This window comes from Rhinatrema bivittatum, chromosome 8 (genome assembly GCF_901001135.1).
Source record: "Rhinatrema bivittatum chromosome 8, aRhiBiv1.1, whole genome shotgun sequence".
Lineage (NCBI taxonomy): Eukaryota > Metazoa > Chordata > Amphibia > Gymnophiona > Rhinatrematidae > Rhinatrema > Rhinatrema bivittatum.
In genome coordinates, this window is record NC_042622.1 from 187,649,801 (window position 1) to 187,674,908 (window position 25,108).

Below are 25,108 nucleotides of genomic sequence, written 5' to 3' on the forward strand. Positions count from 1 at the left end.
AAAATCAATAAAAACATATAATTCAAAATCTTAACTACCAGGCTCTAGGCCATTCAAGTTTTGTTAGATCCTACCTCATTTTTTCCACACCTTTCTAGCTATCTACCCTGTTGCAGATTTTGGTATCATAGTCAAAATGAAAAACCTTTCCTGGCAATCCTTCTGCTATATAACTCACAAAAGTGTTGAAAAGAACCGCAATCAGTGAGGCATACTACTAGTAATGTTCCCCTCCTCAGAGTAAACTCAATTTACCATTACCCTTTTGTCACCTCTCACTCAGCCAGTTTCTAACCCAGTAAATCATGCTAGGTTCCATACCAAAGGCATTCAATTGATTTATAAGCGTGCATGGGGGTAACTTGCTGGTGCAGTGGTTCCTACCCTTAATCAATAAGCCTTGATACTTTTGATGCAACTCCAACATTGCTCTCTGCTTCAACAGCAGGAGAAGAGAGGAATTAACAGCAACCAATGAGGGCCCCGACTTTTACAGTCTGGGAAACTGATAAGCATGGAGGTAATCTGCACAGAACAGCAGTTAATACCCTTAACAAAAGGCATGGATTACTACTCTTAACCAATGAGCCTTGATGCTTTTGATGCAACTGCAACATCACTCTCTGCTTTGAAGAAGGGGGTGGAAGGAAATAGGAATTTGGATTCAGAGACAACCAACACCAGCCATGGCTTTTTTTAGAGTCTGGAGTACAGATTCGATAACATTAAGGAAAACAACATGGGACTTATTCTATGGCCAAATCCATAAGCAAAGCACATCAAGCATCACTGACTGATACATGGGGCTGCACGGAGTGGCTGATACTACCATGGGCAGACTAGATGGATCATTGGTTCTTTTCTGATGTCATTTCTATGTTTCTATGTGACAAAGGCCTTGCTGAAATCCAAGTTCACTGTATCTACCGCTCTCTCTTGATCCAACTCTCTGATCATCCAAACAAAAAAATTCATCAGATTTGTCTGACAAGATTTACCTCTAGTAAAACCATGCATTCTACTGGATTCCAGAAATTACACTATCCTTTGTTTTAGCAGTGATTCCATTAATTTGCTCCCCACAGAGGTCAGACTAATCAATTTATAATTCCCAGCCTCTTCCTTTCTTCCACTTTTATGAATAGGAATCACATCTGCCTCTCTGCATTGCTCCAGACTCTAAAGCATTGAAAAGGTCAGCCAATGGTGCTAGGACATCTCTAAGTTCCCCTAGTACATTCGGATGTATCTTAGTTGGCCCCATTGCCTTATCTACTTTAAGTTCAGTTCTGTTCTGAAAATCAATTGAGTTTTTACCTCGCTTCCAATCTTGTTTTATGTGGTCCTGCTTCAGGCCTTTTCATAGTGAGCATAAAATAAAAATATTTTTTAATGCAATTTTGCTTTTTCCTCATCAGCAACTACATATTCCTTCCCTTCACCTTTGAGTCTTACATGCCACTTTTGCAAATCCTTCTATCACCAATACTTCTAAAAGAAGCCTTTTTTCCCCCTCACCACTGTTTACTGTTATCCCCCAAAAAAGTATCTTCCAATAATAATCCGCTTCAGGTCTGATTATAATTCAGCTATTATATTGGGTTTGCAAACTAACAATACATAACACCTTCTTTCCAGTATGACATTGTGCCATTTTTTTTAAATTATTATTTAGCATGAAAAACCCGAGTCCTATTCCCTTTTGTATCAGAAACCACAACTAACCAGTGCCGAAATTATAGGAGAAAAAAATGAATGAGACAAAGGAAGAACGAGATGCAAGAGTCAAGGCTGAGCTGCGATCTACAGCCATTTTCCTCCAGTCAGTTGCAAGAGAACCAGCTGCAGCGCTCCTGCTTTGTTCTCAGGGTCCGCCCAATGTCGTGAGCCCGCGGCATGATGGGACTCATAGTCCACGCTGCCGCTATTACGTCTTTGCAGCGCCGTGCGTCTGCATTTGCAAAAACCACAAATCCCATTAGGCACTGCGGTGTTCCAAGCATGCGCACTGCTGCTTGACTAAAAAAAAAAAAATAGACCGAAGACTTGTTTGGTGCAGCTAGTTCTCCGGGTAGAAGAGATATTAAAACAAAATATTTACTTTATTTTATTTTTTAATAAAATAACATCATACATACATTAAATTAGTTTTGCATGCAAGCGCGATGAAGCCGTAAAGGCTGCGGGTAAAGGCGCCGTGTTTAGACCCAGTATTCCCCCGTTCCCCCTCCCTAGCCGAGGCTTTGCGGTTCCTAGAAGCTCTGCAGGACGGGGGCCGCCTCTCCCCCCCGCTAATCGGTAAGCTAGAGACTCGGCGACCGAGTAACGGGAAGGGGCCAGCTGTCAGCACTGGTCAGGGGTGGGAAGCGCGCGGGGCCCGCGGCGGGTGCGGATCTGAGGGCGTTCTCTGCAAAGGGGTGGCGGGCGGGGGGACAAAGAGGGTTCTTTATTTGTGCGCATATTTATTTAGTACAGTTCTCTTTATTGGTTTGTGTATTGGAAGTAGTTTGCCCGTCATCCGATGAGATGCGGACGGGTGACAGCAAGCCCATGGTAGCCAGGGCGGCCACCTCCCGCCGCGCGGATAGAAGGCGCGCGCGCTGATTGGTCATGGGGTGGGGGAGGCGGTCCCCTTTCCTGTCCCCAGGACAGCCAGCGTGTGTCAGTGTCGGTTGAGCGGGAAATTTCGACGGCCCATTCCCGCTTTTATAGCACCGACTGCACCCATGACCTAGTGTGGGGGTGGGAGGGCTGCGTATTCCGCTCATAATCGTCCTTCCTTCCCCTTCTCCCCACTCCTCACAGTAACTGTAACCCTTGGTCCCAGAACATGCTCCTTGGGCCCTTTTGAGCCACACACGAAGTCCTGTTAGGGAGGCTCCGCGCGAAGGGTTTGTCACCCGCCTTGAGTATCAGTAGACTTGGCTCTAGGGCCATCTCTGCAATAGTCAAGGCTTCAACCCTGGTAACTATCTCTTTGCACATCTTTCATAAACTTTAATAACCTACTTATGAATGTATATGAAGGATGCGCAAATGGACAGTAGCCAGGGTTGTGAGTAGTGGATCCAATGGTCAAGGCGTCAGATTTCGCACTTGGCCAAATTCAACCCCCTTTTTTGCATTTGTTGCCATGTGTCCAATATATGTGCACCTATTTTTCCAAAAAATAGAAATGAGAGTCAACAAACAAGATGTAGGTGACAACTTTTTACTGGGCTAAATGCATTTGTGACCAGCCCTCATGAGCTTACTAGTGGGAGTACTGGAATCTTGATATTTCGTTTTTGGGTCCCTGTGATGTTCTAACCCAGTGGTTGCCAAATGTTTAGGCTTTTTTGTTTTGGTTTATTTTTTTGGCCAAGTTCGCCCTTTGACACTCAGTAGTGGTAACTTGGAAGACAGTTTTTGGATCAGTATGAATTTTACATTTATTAATTATGTCTCTGGTAAGGTCATAGAAATTGAAAGATATATTCCCCAACATAAATTAAACCTATGTGATTTAACCAATTGTCAGCAGTATGCATCTTTGTTAGTACGTTTTAACACAATCATTTAAAACTAAGTACAAACAGCCCAACCCCCATGCAGAGAGACCCATATACCTCCCTCCCAAACCCCTATTCTGCAAGTGTTAATATCCATTAGTACCATCAGCATATCCAAGAACTATCAAGTATAGACTGTTAATAAATATCAGCAAGAATGCCAACTTATAGATGTTCAGAAACTCTATACCTTTCTCTACTCCAGAGAAATAAAAAAAAAACAAAACCCCTCCATCTTTCTGCTCTTCCTCAACAAATGCTTGGTAAAATAATTAAGATTTGTCTTCCTTATAATAACGTAAATAATCCTTTTGCTGCTTAATCTAAACAGGTAAGCTGTTCCATAATAGCCATACACAAAGCACCAAATGTTTTGATACATTTTGAGATAATCACTTCAAATCAAGCCCACAGATTTCATACAGAATGATTATAATGGTATACATTCATTCTTAATCACAATTCTAAGATTTGAACTTGGATAACCCTTCTCTACCCACAGTGCTTCAGATTTGTTGGTATTTAATTTGAGTTTATGGGTCCTACGCCAATTTGCTATTGTGGTTGGATGTTAAGAGACATTATCCCCAAGTATTTTAGTAAAATGAAAAATATTGTGTTTGTAACTTACTTGGTAGTAGCTGATGGAATTGTTATTGGCAGTTTCATAGCTTTCTTTCGTTTTCCTCAGTTTAAAAAAAACCCACAGCAATACAAAATATATAGCTGTGACCTTTTATTTATAGTTGTGCTTTAAATCACATCTAGACTGCTCAGGGATTGATGGGTTTTATCATAATGAGGCATTGGCATATCAGGTGTATATTTTGAGAGAAAATTCAGATAGCTTGAAAGCATTAGAAAAAAATTGCCTTTTGCAAAAGTGACATTTTCTTCTTTAGATTTATTTAGTAATCATATGTAACATTTTATTAAGAGATAGTTCATGAAGTATACTTTTTTTCTTGTGCACTATAAACAGCAAAATATTGAGAGGTTGTGTAGAAGACAAGGGGTGGGAGGGAGTTGGTGTTGGTTTGCATATGAGAATTTATATGTGTCTCTATCTAAATAGATGGATCTCAACTGGGCAGATCAGATAGGCCATTTTGACCTTTATCTATTACCATTTACTCTGTTACTTTGTTACAGTAGTCCTCTTGCAAAGTTCATACCAAATTTGGTTACATAGTATTTGGTTATTACTTTTCCAAGCACTGATAGATAGTGATTTTAAGCTTGCTATGAGGTTGCTAGAGGTCTCTTTAGATAGACACTAGCGAAAAATCGGAATCCTTTTGAGTCCTTTATTAATTTTTGTTTTAAAGTTGTCAATTAGAAATATATTATTACAGGGAATATTCTTAAATATATTTGACATATAGGCTACAGGCAGCTTTCAGATGCTAATGAATTTTGGTCACCACAAGCTTGAGCCAGATATGAAGCGGCTGTATAAGCTTGTGCCAAATTCCCTTGAGCCATGTAATTTGAGCCACATGCCATGACAAGAAGTTTAATCTTTAGACTTTTAACCCTGTTAAGGTATTTTTATGTATTTAAACACCAAAGTAAGTGTACACTCCAATTTTGAACCACTGCCTTAAAGATTCTAAAAGGTTTGTCAAGAAGGCAAGCAGCAGTTGAGATAAGAAAGGCAGAAAAGGTGAAAGGTACAGTAAGCAAGAGTTGGGTAAATAGAGCATCCCAATTTCATTAGAGAAATCCTAGCAGAACAAAAGGAGAATTGTATTTGAAATTGGAAAAAATGTTTTTATTGTCACCATTAAGGTCTATATCTCTGTTTTGTACAGGCTAAAAATATTACTAAACTCCAGACATGGTAACATAAAGCAGATTGCAGTTTTTCAAAATGACTCTCCACCACCACGCAAGCACATGTGGGCAATAAATTAAAACTCAAAACTGGTCCTGAAAATAATGGGCAGTAGGGGTATATAAGATCTTGTTAGAAGATAAGATAAGATTCCAAATAGTGCATTATGCTGTCATAATGAAATAAAAAGGACTGTACATTTTTATGCTTCATACTTCTTTATGGCCAATCCATACTATTAGAATTTTCCTCCCCCCCCCCCCCCCCCCACACACACACACTGGGTTTATGCAGCTGAGTTAAGGATATGCCTTGTCTTGAAATCTTTTGTGCCTGTTGAGTGACACATCCCAAAGTGACCCATAGGTTAAGGCCACCAATTAGGGTGTTCACATTTTTATGGCAAGAAGTTATCTGTGTGCATCTTGCAACCTTTGGTCTCATGTGCCATACATGTTGATCTGTTCTGGTACCAAGGTGTATGCGCCTTTTCAGGTATCCACCTAAACTATAGACATCATTGTGCCTCTACCAATATAAATGTCCCTTGTTCATATATGTCAGTTGACTTCATGGTCAACTCTTACATTTGATTTGATTTATTAAAATATACCGCTTTCATTCAGAACATCAAAACGGAGTACGCTAATGAAAATACAGTAATACAAATATACATAAAATCAATAAATACAAAATACAGTCGATACAGTCAGCCTACCCATTATCATAAACCCACCAGTTTTAACCAAAACATGAGATAAATATCTTTGTTTTTACTTTCTAAATTGAATATAATTTCATTTTTCACGAAGTTCTAACTGAGATTAATTCCAAATCCTTGGAGTGAATGCCAACACTCAAGTACACTGCAAACAATCCTCTGCAACTGGAGGGACTAGTATCAAATATTACTGAGAGGATCTTAAAGGTATAAACAATATCAGGGAGATGATTGGGTACCCCATGAGTCACTGAATAAAATTTTGAAAAATCTTATTCCCAGAACACACATTGACTCCTGTTACTCAAAAAAGAAGTGAACCAAGCCAGAAAGTCCACTCTTAATCCCAAGGTTCTCAGCCATTTCAATAAAAGAACATGATCCACAGTATTTAACTGAGTTAAGAGATTCAGTCGCTTTATCCATTTCATGCACATCTTTACATGAAACTGTGTCAAGAACTATATCCAAATCAGAATACGGACCAGATGCTTGGGTAGTTACTGTTTCTTTATACTCTCCTTCATCCTTGATTGCCTCTGACTTTAGCAGGCTAGTTCAGGAAATCTCATACTTTGATTCATCCAATTTTTTTCCTAATCTGTGTGCTTCCATTTGCATACTGCATACTGGATAGGAAATTAGAGATGACTTGAAGTCTGAAATGTCCTTTTCACAGGTGTTGAGGCCCTTACAGTTTGGCAGCTGAGAGGACAGAGAATCACAGGTTCAGTTGCTAGACATGTGTAAGCTGATGGTTGTTGTCAACCAAGTTCCACCAGGAAGTCATATAACTTCTAATTTAAAAAAATAATTGCAATTTTTTGAAGATAACGATCTAATAATCACACAGCTCTTTGTATTCCTTTTTTGTGAGTTGTTCATTTCACACTACTGTCAAAGGGGTACTGAAGGTGGTTGGTTGCAACAGTTCTAATATGACCTAATGGTAATTGAATGTCAACTCAGGAGCAGCTTTCTATCTGTAACAGGTCACATGAATCTATTATGAGGTTATCTTCCAAGAAAAGTAATACATTTTGTCATTCTAGAAACCATAGTATTATTAGTTTGTAAGTATGTCCAACAACATGCTAGACTAATCAGCGCTCTTGGTTGCCTTTTTAAATGAGTCTTGAGTAACGGTGAATAGAATGAATGATGATAGGGTTGTCAGAAGTCTTTGCTATAATGAGACAGGAGAAAAAATGCAGATTGGCTGCAGATGCAGCTCAGAAATAAATTCAGCGGTCTCATGAAGCAGAAGCTGAAAGGTTACAAGAATTATCACATGATGCTGTTACACACAGAAAGTAGCATGCCAGTGAAAGTCCTGAATAATAACTTTTTAAAAGGCTATAGTAATGTACAAAGATAAAGAAATCTTCATGCAGCAGTAGAACATGTTCAGGTATTGCTCTGAGCAATGACTTTGGTATTGAGCACGCCATTGGGAAGGACTAGACAAAGAGTGAGAAACATGGGGTGTTTTGTTTTATTGAAGAATTAATTGGCAAAAGTTGCTGTTGTCACCATCGAAAAGTTTAATTCCTTCATATACCTCCAGCTTCAGAAGTTTTAAAGGTATTATTGGCAGAAGTTAACACATCTGGGATAGATAGATGAAATTATATGGTTGGAGTTCACGGTACTGTATTTCTGAGATTTTTCATGGGTTCCACAAATATTAATACAGTTAATTTAATTTAAGTTTTTAACAGGAATAATGGAACACCCAGGAGTGCCAGCTACACCATCCAATAATTCATCCTCAGAGAGCAGAATGGTTGTAACATTCCTAATGTCTGCCCTTGAGTCAATGGTAGGATATTAATACATACTTGTTATTCTAAACATTGCAGTCGTTTATCTTGATACATTTAATGCAAAGCTTGACTATATATCTATTATCTATTAGAAATGTTCTGTTTTCAACAGTGCTTGGCAAGAGGAGGACATTTATAGATATAGTTATATCTTGGCTTCCAAAAGATCATCTGTAATGCTGGTCTTACTTGCTTTACTCATTTAATTGGCAATATTTGTGTTTATTTATTTCGGCACTTAAATAGCACTCTGCAGGAACTGTAATCAGATACAAGTCCCAGCCTTAAGTCTGTGTACATACCTGAACTTACAAGAAATAATGGCTTGCAGAAGGCTACATGGAATGCCAGTGGGAGAAGCAGGATTGGAACCCAGGTATCCTGGTTCCCAGCTCATTAGTTTAACTGTGAGGCTGTTCCCTCATCCTAAGCTGTTCTTCCTGATGCTAGCATGCATCTTTCATACTGTTTCTTGGTTTTAAGATTGCAGTCGAACCGGAAAGGTGCCCTTTTTTTTTTTAAGCTTGGTAGTTCCTCTTTACTCTCTTTTTTTTTTCTTCCTTCCAACTCAATTTGAACCAGAGCTAGGATTTGGAGTCGTCAGCCATCATTCATAACTATCTATGTATTTTCCTCCTGTTTTAATAGATTCTTTCACTATTCTTTGCCTGGTTATTGCAGCAGTGGTCCTGAGGCTGGGAGCCGTGCACTAGTGCTCCTTCCAGACCCTGTATTATGGGCTATAATTCAGCCACCCTTAGTAATGATCTTGTCTCCCTCCCCTCCCACCTCTCTTTCACAAGTCAAGGGGCTAGTTGAAAAGATGCCTTTCAATATCTATTTGTCCATTTTCTTTTCCACATTGCCCTGTGTGATTGCTCAAGTGTTTTGACAAGAAGATGCTTCTCCTTAGAAGAAAGTTGCTCAGTTAACCATCTTGACTCAGGGTATAATGAGAAATTTTTTCAGTCCAAATCTGCATCTTCTGCTTAACACTACCAATATCTTAAATGAGTGCACTCATAGTTTAGAGCAGGGATCCCCAAATTTTTCAGAACAGGAGCCACATAGCAAGTTTCAAATCGCCAAGAGGGTCAGAATGATACCTCTCAGAATTTACTGAGCAGGAGGGGATATTCCCCTTTGAGTTTCACATGCCTCACCTTTAAATTTCACATTTCAACTAACTTAAATTTATTTTCAGACATGTAGGATTAAGAGTCAACAAACAAGATGTGGGTGAATTCTAATTTCTAGCATGTAGACAGGTGGACTTGGGACCAGTGGGTTTATGCTCCCTTGTCAGCAGATGGAGACGGAGCAAACTGTCATCACAGCATATATACTCCCGCAGTGACACCAGCCTGCCAGTATTCTCCATCTCCTGCAGCTGGTGGACATACATCTTCCTATGGGGATTGCTTCGAGCTTTTTGGAAGGAGAAATTTGAAATTCTAAATTAAGAAAAAGCCCCACTCTCCTGCGGTGATACTTAAAGGTCTCTCCCTCAGTTGAGAATTCCTGAGGTGATTTCTGTGGTCTCTCAGAGGTGTGCCTTGGTCCAGTAGTTAGGTTTCCGGGCATGGATTTAGCTGCTAGTTCAGCAGAAAGCAGTGGGTGTAGGAGGCCGTGCACGTTGGTGATGGCAGATGCCCTCTCCCCTCACAGCCGGAGACCATCTCTGTACTCAGCTGGTGAGCGCTGAGTTCTGGTGTAAGGTTTAAAAAAGTTTTACCCTGAATCAGAGACAGAGTGGTTTCAGGACTTCCTGTGGTCTCTGTTCTTGGCGTGTTGTACCGACGTTCGTTCCCGCTCCCATTGGGGTTGGGGAACTGGGCAGCCTGGCGGGTTGAGTGGCCCCTGGTGGGCTAGACCCTGCACTTGAGCTTTATTCTTGCATGCCGCGTGGTAGGCTGCGGCGGCCGTTTTTGCACAATCTTGTGCATGTTCTGCTATAGGCCGACTGTGTGCGCAGTGCGTCGGCTCTGCACACATATGCGCTTGGTCTGGACCCGGCTGCCTTTTCTTGGGTGGAATTTTTTCAGGGCTTACAAGCCTTTCTTCAGGTGTATCCTCCACTTCCCCCATTTCTGTCCGGTCGAACCCTCAACCGGTGGCTCCTCCCTCTTCCAGTCCTATGCTTAAGCACTGGGGCTCGCCTCGGCTCCCTGCAGGTGTTCCTGACAGGAATTCGGATGGCATTGATGAGATCAATCTTGATTCCCTGGAGAATGGGGAAATTCCTTCAGGGCTAGAACCGTATCGAACCATGTTGCGGTTCTTTCATAGAGATGAACTGCCGGCCCTGATTTCCCAGACTTTGAAACAGCTGGGTGTCTCTGGTTTGGATAATATGTCAGAGCCAAGGAAGAATCTCATTTTGGTTCCATATGTAAAGCCTCTTGTGTTTTTTCCCTGTGATGGATGCCATTCAGGAATTGACTAACCTGGAATGGAGTGCCCCCAGAGGCAAATTTTAAAGGAGGTGAGACATTGGAAGGCTTGTACCCTCTGGATCTGGCTGTGAGAGACCGTTTGTGTTTACCAAAGTGGATGCTCTAGTATGTGCCAGTTTTAAGCTGCCGACTATCCCCGTAGAGTGAGGAGTGGCCTTGAAGGATGTACATGATAGAAGGATTGAGGCTATTCTTAAGCAAGCCTTTGAGGCAGTGGTGATGAATTTACAGATTGCCTCCTGTTGCACCCTAGTGGTGAGATTTTGTCTGCTTCTCTTTTAGGAGGTTGATGAGTTTGGAGGGAATTGCAGAGTGGTTATGGAGCCTGTTGCTGCCTTTTTAGCAGATGTAGACAGTGATTTGGTCTGGACCTCGGCCAGAGGAGTGGCTTCGGTGATAGTGGACATGCGTCAACTCTGGTTATGAAATTGGTCAGCTGACATAGCTTCCAAAGCCAATCTTACCAAGATGCCCTTTAAAGGCTCATTCTTATTGGGAGCGAGTTGAAGAAACTGGCTAGTAAGTGGATCGAGTCTCTAGTACCTCGGTTGCCAGAGGATAAGAAACAGTTACAGTGCCCCTTTGGGGTTCCAGGTGTTTTCGTCCCTACAGAGGGACAACTTTTCAGTGAACTCAGCCTTTCAGTAGGTCTTAGTTCTTTCGTCCCCGACAGCCCAAGAGAGGAGCAGGCTTTGGGTGGTGGACCTTCCCGAGCTACCAAGTGAATGTTTTCCGACCCACTTTCTGGAACAGGAAATAGGGGGTCATCTCTCTCTCTCTTTTATGTGAGGTGGGTCACGATCACATCGGACAAGTGGGTCCTGGAGGTGATATGTGAAGGGTATGCACTGGAATTTCACAGTATTCCTTGGGACATGTTCATAGTGTCCCCTTGCCGCTCCCCACAGAAGAAGCAGGCAATGTAGTTCATGTTTCAAAGTCTGTTCAGACTGAGGGCTGTGATTCCGGTGCCCATGTCTCAAGAAAGTATGGGGCGATGTTCCATTTATTTTGTTGTGCCCAAGAAGGAAGGCTCCTTCTGTCCCATCCTGGATCTCAAGAGGGTCAACCGTCACTTGAAGGTAACTCATTTTCGAATGGAAACCTTTCGCTCTGTGATAATGGCTGTGCAGTAGGGGGAATTTAGAAACATAGAAATGACGGCAGAAGAAGACCAAATGGCCCAGCCAGTCTGCCCAGCAAGCTTTCACACTTTTTTTTTTCTCATACTTATCTGTTACTCTTGGCCCTTATTAGTAACTTTTTGGTTCTAGTTACCTTCCACCCCCTCCATTGATGTAGAGAGCAGTGCTGGAGCTGCATCTAAGTGAAGTATCTAGCTTAATTGGTTAGGGGTAGTAACTGCCGCAATAAGCAAGCTACTCCCACGCTTATTTGTTTACCCAGCCTGTGCCATTCAGTACTTGTTGGTTGTTGTCTGAATATAATTTCTCTTTTCTGTATTCCCCACTGCCGTTGAAGCAGTGAGTTGTGCTGGATATGTATTCCAAGTGAAGTATCAGGCTTAATTGATTCGGGGTAGTAACCGCCGTAACAAGCAAGCTACACCCATAATTATTTGTTTACCCAGACTATGTAATTCAATCCTTGTTGGTTGTTGCCTGATAAATCCTCTTCCAATCCTCTTCCCATCCGATTGGAATACCAACAGTTTCTACGCTTTGTGGTGTTGGGTCGCCATTATCAGTTTCGGGTGCTGCTTTTTGGTCTAGCCACCGCTCCCAGAACATTTTCCAAGATTATGGTGGTAGTAACGGCGGCCTTGCGAAAAGAAGGAATCCTGGTGTACCCATATTTGGATGACTGGCTGATTCGAGCCAAATCTCAGGAAGAGAGCTGCCTGGTGACGTGCAAAGTGATCTCCTTATTGCAGGAGCTCATTTGGATGGTGAACCTGACCAAGAGCAATCTTAAACCATCCCAGTCATTGGAGTATCTGGGGTTCCTGTTCGACACGGGATAGGACAGAGTTTTCCTACCGGAAGTTTGGATCCAGAGATTGATGCCTCAAGTGTGTCAGATGATGAACACCACATGCCCGACAGTGTGGTTTTATCTACAGGTACTCAGCTTGATAGCAGCTATCCTGGAAGTGGTGCCATGGGCAAGGATGCATATACATCCTCTTCAGCGCTGTCTGCTATCTCAAGGGATTTATCCAGACAGACTTAAAACTGCTTCCCTTAAACCTCTCCTTAAGAAACACAATCTAGACCCTAGAGAATTAGCCAATTTCCGCCCCATCTCTAACCTCCCATTCTTAGCTAAACTAACGGAGAAAGTGGTAAACACCCAGCTCTCAGAATATCTAGAAGATCACAACATCCTATATCCATCACAATATGGCTTTCGCAAATCACGCAGCACAGAATCCCTCCTCATCTCACTAACAGACCACATTATTATGGGAATAGACAAAGGCCACTCCTTTCTACTAGTCCTGCTAGACATCTCGGTGGCATTCGACACCGTCAACCACTCCATCCTCCTGAATCGCCTATCTGACATTGGTATATCCGGATCAGTCCACAATTGGTTCAAGTCTTTCCTCAGCAACAGAAGCTTTAAAGTAAAAATTAATAATAAAGAATCACCTTCCACAAATTCCTCCCTTGGTGTACCACAAGGATCCTCCTTATCTCCCACCCTCTTCAACATCTTCCTCCTCCCCCTCTGCCAACTGCTAACAGACCTCAAACTAATACACTATCTCTACGCAGACGACATGCGGATTCTGATCCCTATAACAGAATCCATCTCAAAAGCTCTCACGCACTGAATAACTGCCTACAATCCATCTCTAGCCTCCTCAACAATCTTAACCTGGTCCTTAATACTGCGAAAACCGAACTCCTCCTCATCTCCCCCGACCACGATAACTCCCTCCCACAGCCCCTCCACAACACCCAGCTTGCTCATACGCATGTAAGAGATCTGGGGGTAATTCTCGACAATCGCCTAAACCTAAAGAAAATGATCAACATCACAACTAAAGATTGCTTCTACAGACTCCAGGTTCTTAAAAGACTCAAACCTCTCCTATTCTTCCACGATTTCAGGACAGTTCTCCAATCCTTGATATTTGCCAAAATAGACTACTGCAACGCTCTCCTCTTAGGTCTACCCATCTCTACCACCCAACCACTACAGATGATTCAGAATGCCGCAGCCAGAATTTTGACCAACACCAACCATGGAGAATACATCTCACCTATCCTCAGAAACCTACACTGGTTACCAGTTAACTTCAGAATCCTACACAAATCTCTCACCTTAATCCACAAATCCATCCACAATCAACTTCAACTCGACCTCGAAATCCCCCTCAAACTCTATACCTCCAACAGACCGATTAGAGAAATCCTCAAAGGAACTCTACAAGCTCCCCCAACTAAAGCCACGCGCCGCACCTCGACCAAAGACCGTGCTTTCTCGACTGCAGGACCAACTATTTGGAATAACATCCCTTCAGACCTAAGGATGGAACCATGCCTCCCTACATTTAGGAAAAAACTTAAGACATGGCTTTTCCGCCAAGCCTTCTCAGACCCCCCGGACACACACTAGATGATCTTATTCCCTTCAGGAATGATGGAACTTTATACCACTAAGTTCATCAAGCGCCAGCCCGTTTACCTTATTATATTATTAATATTTCTCAGCTATCCTAGGCCTCTCTTTCCAGCTGATTAAGCTTCCAAGTTCTCCCTCCTTGTTGAATGTAACTTTGCTGCTTCTGTTCATATGTTTATTTTGTCTCAGTTCTTACCCTGTTCGATGTAAACCGATCTGATATGGTTATTACCGTGAAGTTCGGTATAGAAAAAGTGTTAAATAAATAAATAAAATCTAGTTGGAACCTGCAGTGTCAGGATTACACGGTTCGGCTCCACTTGCCGATGGAAATCTGCTCCCACTTCCAGTGTGGTTGCAGGCGGATCATCTGAGAAATGGAGTTCCCTTGTCCTCTTTGGCCTGGTTGGTACTTATGACTGATGCGAGTCTCCACAGTTGGGGGGCTCACTGTCTGGAGCTAACATCCCAGGTGCGCTGGGATGCCAAAGAGTCTCACTGGAACATGAATCGCCTGGAGGCCGGGCGAATCAACTGGCATGCTTGCAGTACATCCACAGGCTGCGGAATCAAGCGGTTTGTGTGATGTCGGACAACACGACGATGGCGGTCTATCTCAATCGCCAGAGAGGAACCAAGATCCAGCAAGTGTCGCAGGAAATACACCAGCTGATGGAATGGGCAGAAGGTCATCTGCAGATGATCTCGGTCTCTCACATTGCAGGAAAAGACAACATAAGAGCGGACTTTCTCAGCAGGGAGAGTCTGGACCCAGAGAATGGGTTTTATCAGCTGAGTTGTTTTAGCTGATTGTGGATCGCTGGGGCCTTCCATTCCTAGACCTGCTGGCGATTTCTCGAAATGCGAAGGTTCCTCCATTCTACAGTCATAGGAGAGATCTGTGGTCCCTGGGAATAGATGCTCTCGTACAGGGCTGACTAGAAGACAGATTGCTTTATGTCTTTCCTCCGTGGCCCTTGCTGGGCAGGATAATTCGCAAGATCGAAGGCCACAGGGGCTAGTATGCCTGGTGGCGCCGGACTGGCCCAGGTGTCCGTGGTATGCGGATTAGTGACGTCTCCTGGTGGAGGTCCCCCTTTGTCTTCCACCGCACATGGATCTGCTACAGCAGGGACTGGCTCTTCACGAGGATCCAATTTGCTTCTGTCTTACCATTTGGCCCTTGAGAGGGCTCGCCTGTTAAAGCGTGGTTATTCCTCTGTTGTGATTGCCACTTTACTCCATGCTCACAAGTTCTCCACTTCCTTGGCTTATGTGTTGATTTGGAGAGTTTTTGAGGCCTGGTGTGAGGAGCGGGGTGTTCTTCCTCGTTCAGTTAAAATCCCTCTCATTCTGGTTTTTTTGCAGGATGGATTGAATAAAGGCTTGGCCCTTAATTTCTTGAAGGTGCAGGTTTCGGCTCTTGCCTTTTTCAGAGGTCTGGTGAATGGCATTTTCTTGTCATCTCATCCTGATGTGATCTATTTTTTGAAGGGAGTGAAGCATCTTAGGCCTCCCTTGAGGTTGCCAGTTCCATTGTGGAGTCTTAATTTGGTGCTAGACCTTTTGGCGGGATCTTTGTTCTGACCACTGTGTAGCCTTTCCTTACGGTTGTTGACTTTGAAGACTGTGTTCCTGGTGGCTATATGTTCTGCGCATCGGATTTCTGAGCTGCAGGCCTTGTCTTGCCATTCCTTCGGATGATTCTGGGGGCGTTACTTGTGTTACTGTTCCATCATTCTTGCCCAAGGTAGTCTCGGACTTTCATTTGAATCAGTCCATCTCCTTGCCAGATCTGGATAAGATCAGGGATATGGAGGAGTTTTGCCTTTTGCGCTCTTTGGGTGTTAAGCGTCTTGTCTTGCGATATCTGGAGGTCTTTGAGTCTTTTTGAAGACAGATTGCTTGTATGTTATCCATGGCGCTTCGGCTTCGCAGGTTACCATAGCTCATTGGATTAAGGAGGTGGTCACAGCCACGTTTGGGGATGCTGGAAAACCGTTGTCTACTCAGGTTAGGGCTCATTCCACTAGGGCTCAGGCAGTGTCATGGGCAGAGGTTAGTCTGTTGTCTCCCATCAATATCTGCCGAGCTGCGACGTGGTCCTCCTTACAGATTTTTTCCAGGTTTTAACGTCTGGATGTGCAGGCCAGGGAGGACGCAGCCTTTGCACGTGCGGTGTTGACTGGACGACGGGCAGCCTCCCACCTTGTTGGGGAGTAGCATTGGCATATCCCACTGGTCCTGAGTCCATCTGTCTACACTAAGGAAAATGAAATTATCAGGTAAGTAATTTCTTCAATAGTCCTTTTGGATATGTAGAATTAATGGAGCATAGTTCTTTTCACAGACATGTATATGCTAGGACAGCAGTGGTATTCTCACACTGAACATTAATTACCCTCCCATTATAAATTATTTTCAAACATGATAATCTTTTTTAGAAGTTGAAGGATTTTTGATGACACTCTTGTCTACCCAGTATCTCCCTCGTTGCCCTCTCAGCCATGGCCAACATTTTCCCCCCTCTTTAGTCCCCCTACCTCCCAGTAACTGATTTGTAGCCTCTTCCTACCAATTGTGGCTTCTGCTGCACTTCTCTCCCTCTCTCTTCATTATGAGTGGATCCTCCTGCTCTGACACTCTCGGTAGCAGAAGGTCCTCATCGGCATATCCAGTATGTCTCCTGCATGCTGCGTTCTCTCCACCATGTGGTTCTCCCCGATAGTATGTATCCCACTTCCTCCTGCTGGCTTCTGCTGCACCTCTCTGTTTCCCTTCGTTGGAGGCAGAGGCAGGTCCTTTCAATGTCTTCCTAATAGCATGTATCCCTTTCTTCTCCTCCTGCTGGCTCCTGTTGCACTTCTCTCCCTCCCTCTGCATAAGCAGCAGCAACAAGTTCTCTCAGCGTCTTCACCATGTCACATCTGTGCCAGGTGATTAGAAGCTGGCCCTGGGGGGTGCTTCATGCAGGGGTAGAAGGAGACTTTCGCACCCTTCAATGACACATTACCAAGGCTGTAGCCCTTACTTCTGGTGGCAAAAATTATTTTTTTTCTCTTGTACCATGATGCTCCTGTCTGGGCTGCACGATGCCGGATGTTTTGCTTTAGAAAGGTAGGCCGGCCAAATATGGGCCAGTGGGGCTGTAATTTGGGGATCTTTCATTTAGAGAATTGTTTTTACCCCTGGTCTGTTTTTGTTTGTCTCAACTGTGTTTTCATGATTAACTGTAAAAATACTGCCACTTTTATTTTTATCTTTAGTATTCATAGCAGTTTATATTTCTTTCCATTTGTAGTGTAAAGAACTTGCCAAATCTAAAGCTGAAGTAGCCTGTGTTGCTGTGTATGAAACAGATGTATTTGTAGTTGGAACGGAAAGAGGAAAAGCCTTTGCTGATACAAGGAAGGATTTTCAGAACGATTTTGTCTCATACTGTGAGTTTCAGAATGTATTTTCTAATTGTTCACCCTTTCGTTTTACTCGCAGCCTTTTTGCTTCTTCACTTTTACATGTTCAGAGTGCAAAATTTGCCTTTTGGTTCAAAGTTTTTATCAGAATTGGTGTCTTACAATACTAATAGTACTGGTTGGCGAATAAGTCATTTATGTATGCTCTTCCTAAGTGTCTTTTTAAGAGAGCCACCAATAATAACTTGCAAGTCAGTTTTATTTTGTATAGCAGCTTTCTTACAGAAGCATTAATAGCACATTTACAGGATAGAAACTTTACTGGTTAATTCAAAATGGGTGTAAATGTTTCTGTAATCGTTATGAGGATCTTTTTCATTTAGTCTTAACTGATACACTGTTTGCATTAGTATATTATGTGTTAAACTCTAAAGTATGATTGAGAGATGTGTTTCCTAATTTGGTATGTTTTATAACATAAGGCTTGGGGGGTATCCTGCATGGAGTGGAAGTTACTGCCATAGGAAACTTGCAGGACAGACTGAATGGACCATCTGGTCTTTTTCTGCTGTAATTACTATGTTACTATAATTTTACTATTACTGTATAATTCTACAAAGTAAACACAGGTAGGTCAATACAGGGATTCAATGAATGATTAGTGTGACGAACCATCTGTAGCCTGAGTTTATAAAGTGTATTTTAAGGATACAGGATTTGCACGTTGAAACTAATTAAAAAATTGAGGGGTTTCCATTAAGAAATTGAGAAGTATTAATGTTCGCAAAGAAATTGAAGTGCACAGGGTTATTTTGCTGTTCCTAAAACAAGTTCTTGTGGAAGATCCTTGGAAGTTTTTGGCCAACAGGAATCTCAAACTAGAGCTGCCTCAGAAGACAAATGCCAAATTTGTTGTCCACACAGTGAAAAGGTAAAGTTGGAGAAAGTTTGGGCATGTGGGCTGAATGCTACCTGACGCACTGCTCAGAATTGCCCTTTGCTGGGCACCAGATAGGAAGTGTAGACGTGGCCGTCAGAAGGAGATTTGGTGTCAAGTAGTTGAGAAACAGATGAAGACTTGTGGTCTGACATGAGATACCATCATCACAAAGGTCACAAATCGGAAGCAGATGCGTTCTCTAATGTACCAGTTGAGGCACAGACAATTGACTGAATGACTGTCACCCTTCTTTTTGTATGTTGCGGTTATGCATCTTTTTAAATCCAGATCTATGTCCTTTGTCATACTGTCATCTTTATTTGAACTTTTTTTTCAACTGACTACCCTTTTTTTTTTTTTAATTTACATTCTGCCTTTTGGCACTTTTAAAGCAGTTTACAGTCAGGTACTGTAGGTATTCATGGTACGTTCAGGTACTTCGATATATATGGATGATTTCAGCTTTGGTTCCAATTTTATTTTTTAATACTTCGGTATTTAGAGTTGGATTTCTATTTGTTGTGTTTTGATAGGACACTTAGATTTTGTCTTGTACTATTTGACATGATTTTTATTTATTTATTTATAATTTTAAGACAGTTAACAAGTTAAAAAAAACTTGACAGGAAATGATATAGAGAGACCAAAAACAATTTAAAAGAAAACAAAACAATCCTATTATAGGTACACATCTCAACTATACTCTGTTAGTTCACCATAATTAGTCCACAACTCCAACTGGCTTGAAGAGCCCCTGCGATTCACCCTCCATAACCGCCCCGCTAGAACCACCGACAAAGGCATCCTCTACACTCCCTCCCTTAAGAACGCCCACCTCTCCTCTACGAGGGAACAAGCCCTTTCAGTTGCAGGTCCCACCCGTTGGAATGCTCTTCCAGCTGAACTTCGCATTGAGCCCTGCCTGTACAAATTTAAGAAAAAAGTTAAAGACCAGGCTCTTTAAGCAGGCATATTCCCAGCATAATCCTCTCTAATCCTTCCTGCTCCTCCACCCTATCTCCCTTTTATTTATTCTTATTTTATGCTATACTACTTTAATGTTATAATGTTTGCTATGTTTATTCCCCGCTATATACTTACATAACGTTATACTCCCTGTTATTGCCACTACCTAAGTTTATTGCTCCTATTGTCTTTTCTCTGTTTAGTTGCTCCCCCCCCTAGTTGAGGCTCCCCCGTCCCTGTTCTCTGTATTTCTCTTAGTTCACTGTAAAATGATATGATGTACCCACGAATGTCGGTATAAAAAAAAGTTGTTAAATAAATAAATAAATAATGGGGGTAATCCAATAGAATATATGCAAAACAAATAGCAACAAATTTGACAATGAAAGAAAAAAGCTTCACCACACTAATGTGAGCTCTCAAATTCCTAAAGTCGGAACACAGTATTAGGAGCTAATCAGTGTAGGGGAGGAATCTTGTCTTACTCTATCATTCACAAAGGAATTTAGCTGGGAGGGGTCAAATATGTTTTTTGTTTGACCCCTGCATGTTTAACATCTCACTAATGCCAAGCTCCGCAGGGGCCTCCCTGAACACCTCCAGCATCGAGGGAGCCTAACAAACTGACCCCCCCCCTCGAAATCGCCTCCAACCAGCAGCATAGGCCTCAGAAAGGCCTCCTTTCAGCAGCACCACCCATCTTGAAGCGAAGCCAGCACCTGTCAAGCGAAGCCAGCCCCCTGACGTCAGAGGAGGGACCAGGTGAGTGGTGTTTAAATTTAAACTCACCCCAGGCGCCGTGCGACGAAGGATCGCATCCAAAGGAGCAGGCCCCTTTGTGCGCCCCTTCGCGCAGCCCATTCATCGCAGCCCTCAAAGACACCCCCTTCCTAAACCTTGCCTTCTCCACCCGCTCCTCCCAAACACTAAATAAAAAACAAAACCCCAAAAAAAACTGCATCACTAACAACTGCCTTTAAAAAGCAAGCTATACTCTCATATTGCTATCTCAATCAACTTTCAGTTCAAAATCTCAAAAAGATATGAAGATGAACAACAAGATATCATCTCCAAACAATCAACCTACATCCTCTAAGAAACATTCATCCTTGAAACCTCCACACAAACTAAATCAACCAATAAACTACAAAAACAACACACATATCCAGCTCTCAAACTATATGCTTCTCTCATTCATACTCATCAATACTCATTCTATAATAAAAAAAAATCCCTCTATTCAATGACCTACTCAGTGACTACAAACCAGATTTCATTGCAATTACGGAAACCTGGCTCAAAAACACGGACTCCGTTCTAATAAACCAACTATCCAACCAAGATTACAACACCTCTTCAATCCCCAGAAAAAAATAAAAAAGGAGGTGGCTTAATGCTTATATCTAAAAAAAAGCCTGCAACTAACACTTCGCCCATCTAACATTCCTCCACCATTTGAAATTGCTTTATTTGATTCACCAAAACTTCAAATATGCCTCATTTACTGTCCTCCAGGAGCAATCGATAAAAACTGCTCACCTCTAATTGAATATATTATGAACACCATCTCCCTCAACAAACCCATAATCATACTTGGTGACTTCAACATACTTTTCAACTTACCAACTCACTCCAAAACCTGCCAAACTATCATTGATCACTCTCAACTCTATATCTAGAACACATAATCCAATCTCCAACTCATAAAGCAGGCCACACAATTGACCTCATTTTTGTCAACACTGAAATCTGGAAATCATTCTCTACCCACACCACAGAGATACCCTGGTCCGACCACCATCTAATCCAAGCTAACTTACATTCCAACCTCAATATTAAACCTCCTCAAATCACCCCAAACAAAATATCCTACCGTCCACTATTCAACATAGAACTTTTACAAAAAACTCTTCAATCCGAATTAAACAACATCAATATATCTAACTCTGAAAACGCTACCTCATCATGGCTAAACATCACAAAACAAGTTGCAGACAACATCAATCCCATTATTACAAAGACTAAACAACAACCTAAACACAACAACCAATGGTATAACGAAAATATCAGAACTGCCAAACGCATACTCAGAATAAAAGAAAGAGAATGGAGAAAAACAAAAATACTAGCACACTAAATAATTATCGGAATAACTTAGCTCAATATAAAAATATCATCAACAATGTGAAAAAGGAATTCTTCTCCAACAAAATCTCCAAATTTCATCATAACCCCAGAATGTTATTCGCAATAGTTTAGAAACTTACCAAAACCACCCAAGAGTCTTCATGCACCAAACACGGAAGTGATGACTTTGCTGATTTCTTCAACAACAAAATATCTCATCTAATCCAATTCAACATAACCAACAACAACCAGAACACCAAACTTAACAACAAGATAACCTCATCATGGTCAAACTTTGACACTGCCTCCACCATTGAAATTCAATCTATAATAAATAAAATGAACCCCGCCAGCCATCCATTAGACAACATCTCAATAACAACCCTCAAATCAATTGAACCTACCATATCAAAAACCATCACCAAAATTGTCAATTTATCACTGACCGAAGGCAACTACCACAAATGCCTCAAATCTGCTGTCATCAAACCAATCCTTAAAAAGAACAATCTAGATCTGGAAATCCTTTCCAACTACCGTCCCATATCAAACCTTTCCTTCATAGCCAAAACCATTGAAAAAGTCGTGCACACTCAACTAGATGACTATCTGGAGACAAACAGCATCCTACCTCCATCCCAATATGGTTTTAGAAAAAACCTAAACACAGAATCCTCATCTCTCTAATTGACATTATTATAAGAGGCTTTGACAAAGGTGAAAAATACTTGCTCATTCTTCTTGACCTTTGGAGCGACTATCCCAAATTAGTTTAACTGGCAATACCTTACGTTGGTTTTCTTCCTATTTATCTGATCGAACATACCAAGTATTAATCAACAACAACCTATCAAAAATAATCAACCTCAACACCGGAGTCCCTCCAGGATCAGTTTTATCAGCCACCCTTTTCAACATATACCTTTTCCCCATTTGCCAACTACTAAAAGAATATGAAATCACACACCTCCTCTACACTGATGACATTCAGCTCCTCATTCCTATACAAAATTCGATTGAAGACACCTACAAGAAAACCTCAGAACTACTTATCTCAATCAAACATCTCCTAAATTCCCTGAAACTCATAATCAACTTTGACAAAACTGAAATAATACTCATGGATAAAAAACCCAATCCAACTCCGCCACCCCTGACAATACTTGACAAACAAATGATAACTATACTCCCTACCACCCACACCAGGAACCTCGGAGTTATCATTGATAAAGAACTTTCTTTCAAGAACCACATAGCAAATAAAACTAAAGAAGGATACCACAGACTCCTAACCCTAAGATACCTGAAACCATTTCTCAACCCCTATGATTTCAGAACTGTACTTCAACTTCTTATCTTCTCCACCTTCGACTATTGCAACTCCTTACTAATTGGAATACCTTTTTCATCCCTCAAACCACTCCAAATACTGCAGAACTCAGCTGCCAGAGTCCTAACTGGAACAAAAAGAAATGAACACATAACACCAATATTGACCTCACTTCACTGGCTCCCTATTACTGCACGTATTGTTTACAAATCAATGACCATAATCCACAAAATTTTAAACAATGATCATCAAAGTCTTAACACCCTAAACATAATCCCTCAAAATCCTCCAAGAAACCTATGCTCTAATAACTCAGGCTACCTAAACATTCCCCCTATCAAAGATGCACATCTGGCAACCACAAGAGAAAGAGCCTTTTCAATTGCTTCACCTAAACTTTGGAACACCCTACCTAAATTCCTGAGAACCCAACACGACCTAAAAATATTCAAAAAGGACCTAAAAACACTAATGTTCCGCAAATTCTACACTGACCCTCAGATGTCTGATCATTCCAACTCTCAACTGAGCTCTCAGTTATAAACCTCTTAATACATTCTCTTCACACTGAACTGCATACCCTCCTCTTCCAACCTAATAATGCTCTCTGGACTTGATATGCTTATTTCTGATATTGTTCAAATTGTTTTTTATTGTTGCACAACTGCTAAGAAAATGTATAACGTTCACATTGTTTTTTCTGTTACACAACTGCTAAGAAAAATGTATATTTTTGTAAACCGTTATGATGGCTCTACCGAATGATGGTATATAAAACTCAACAAATAAATAAATAAATAATAACACATTTACAGGGGAAATATAGATGAAAGTTAGTCCCCAAACTAATTACTGCGGAACGCGTTAACAGGAAACTCTTTCTTTTCGATTGTGTTACTTTAGCAACATCAGGGAATGTACGTATTTTATTTCCTAAAAACAATATGTCTCTCTTCCGAAAAAACATTTTTAGTACAAAGTCCTGATTTGAATCCAAGGCAGATGTGACAATTAAGGTTGCAGATATAATTTCCTCTTCCATGGAACTCTCCATAAAAGAGGACAAATGAGAGATATTGATGTTACTGTATCTGCAGGTCTTTTATCCAACTGCGAAGATACTTTGGCAAATAATATGCTTTTGAAATGCGTGGAAGCAAATTTTCTTTTATGGATAATACTTCTAAGAGATATTTGCGTAGCATCTTGTTTACAGAAGTGTACACTTCCTCTACTTGATGTTATGAACTTTTTTTCTGGAAAATTCAAAATCCTAAGATTACATCGTCTGATAGTGTTTTCCAAGTTTTCCATTTTATTTTGTAGAAACAAATGACCAGTTGAAATGGTATCTATGGATTTTTGCATAATTGTCCCCTTGGACTCCAAAGCTTCTACTTGAACTTTAATTTGCAAAAGTTGGGACTGAGAAGAATTGAGTGTAGTAACCAACTCACGTTGTTGAGAGACAAATTGGGTAACTTGATTCGATAGATTAGCAATAACTTCCCAGATTATGGCTAAAGTAATACTAGGAGGCTTTGTTAAGGAAAAAGTTATTACTTCCGATGGAAGCACTGTAGTTTGCCCTGCTATCGAAGATGTCAAGGAAATATTTTGTAAGGATTCCTTTCCTTCACTTATCTGGCAAACTGCTCCTGCTGCTTGCTTCTCCATGTTGGCTCCACCCGACGCTACCACTGCCAGCTGGTCTCGATCATCGGAGTGTGACGGGAGCATGCTGATCACGTCAGCTTCTCCCGCGGGGGGGGGCAGGCTGAGGAGGAGCCCAACACGGCTCCAATGAAAATGATGACTCGGGGTCCGGGGTGGACATCAATGGAACACCACTCGATAAACCTCCCAAGGACTGCTCCACGGAGCGCAATAGAGGCTCTTGGCTCCGGACTACATGCTGGTCCATCGGGCCCGAAACTGGCGAACCTTCCAAAACCTCGGGGGAACGCTCTGGCCCTTCCCTTCCTCTTCCCCATTGCAGAGGTTAAAGGTATTGTTATAAGAGGGAATTATAAGAGGGGATGAGGAAAGTCTGGAGCGCCACAGATTAGCATGTGACCATCTTGGATTCCCCAGTTGACATGATTTTATTCTGCTAACTTTTCCATATGCTTTGTGATACATTTTACTTAGGGGGCAAAGTTAGGTATTCAATTAAGTATTGAAACTTGTAGTGAACCAAAGAGGAAGGCAACAAAAACTGATGTGAATAAGGAGTGATATCCTACAAGCCTTAAAACTTCTATGGTTGCCATCCATAGCAGTGTGAACAGGAATAAGTGGATAGTTCGGATAGAGTTGGTGTTTTTTCTGCTATCAGCTGCTATGT

The 25,108-nt window shown here is 41.7% G+C and overlaps 1 protein-coding gene across 9 annotated transcripts in view; it reads left to right on the forward strand.

The window, feature by feature from the left end:
* The first annotated feature begins 2,032 nt into the window (after positions 1-2,032).
* GTF2I (general transcription factor IIi) overlaps positions 2,033-25,108 on the forward strand; it is a 240,633-nt gene continuing 217,557 nt past the window's right edge. For 8 of the 9 annotated variants that reach the window (XM_029612153.1, XM_029612156.1, XM_029612158.1 and 5 more), the window contains exons 1-3: positions 2,033-2,298; positions 7,821-7,931; positions 17,287-17,425. In XM_029612153.1, the coding sequence (XP_029468013.1) occupies positions 7,836-7,931; positions 17,287-17,425 (235 nt within the window). In that variant the 5' untranslated portion in view covers positions 2,033-2,298; positions 7,821-7,835. The remainder of the gene's footprint in view (positions 2,299-7,820; positions 7,932-17,286; positions 17,426-25,108) is intronic. The other variant, XM_029612162.1, reaches the window with a different exon arrangement.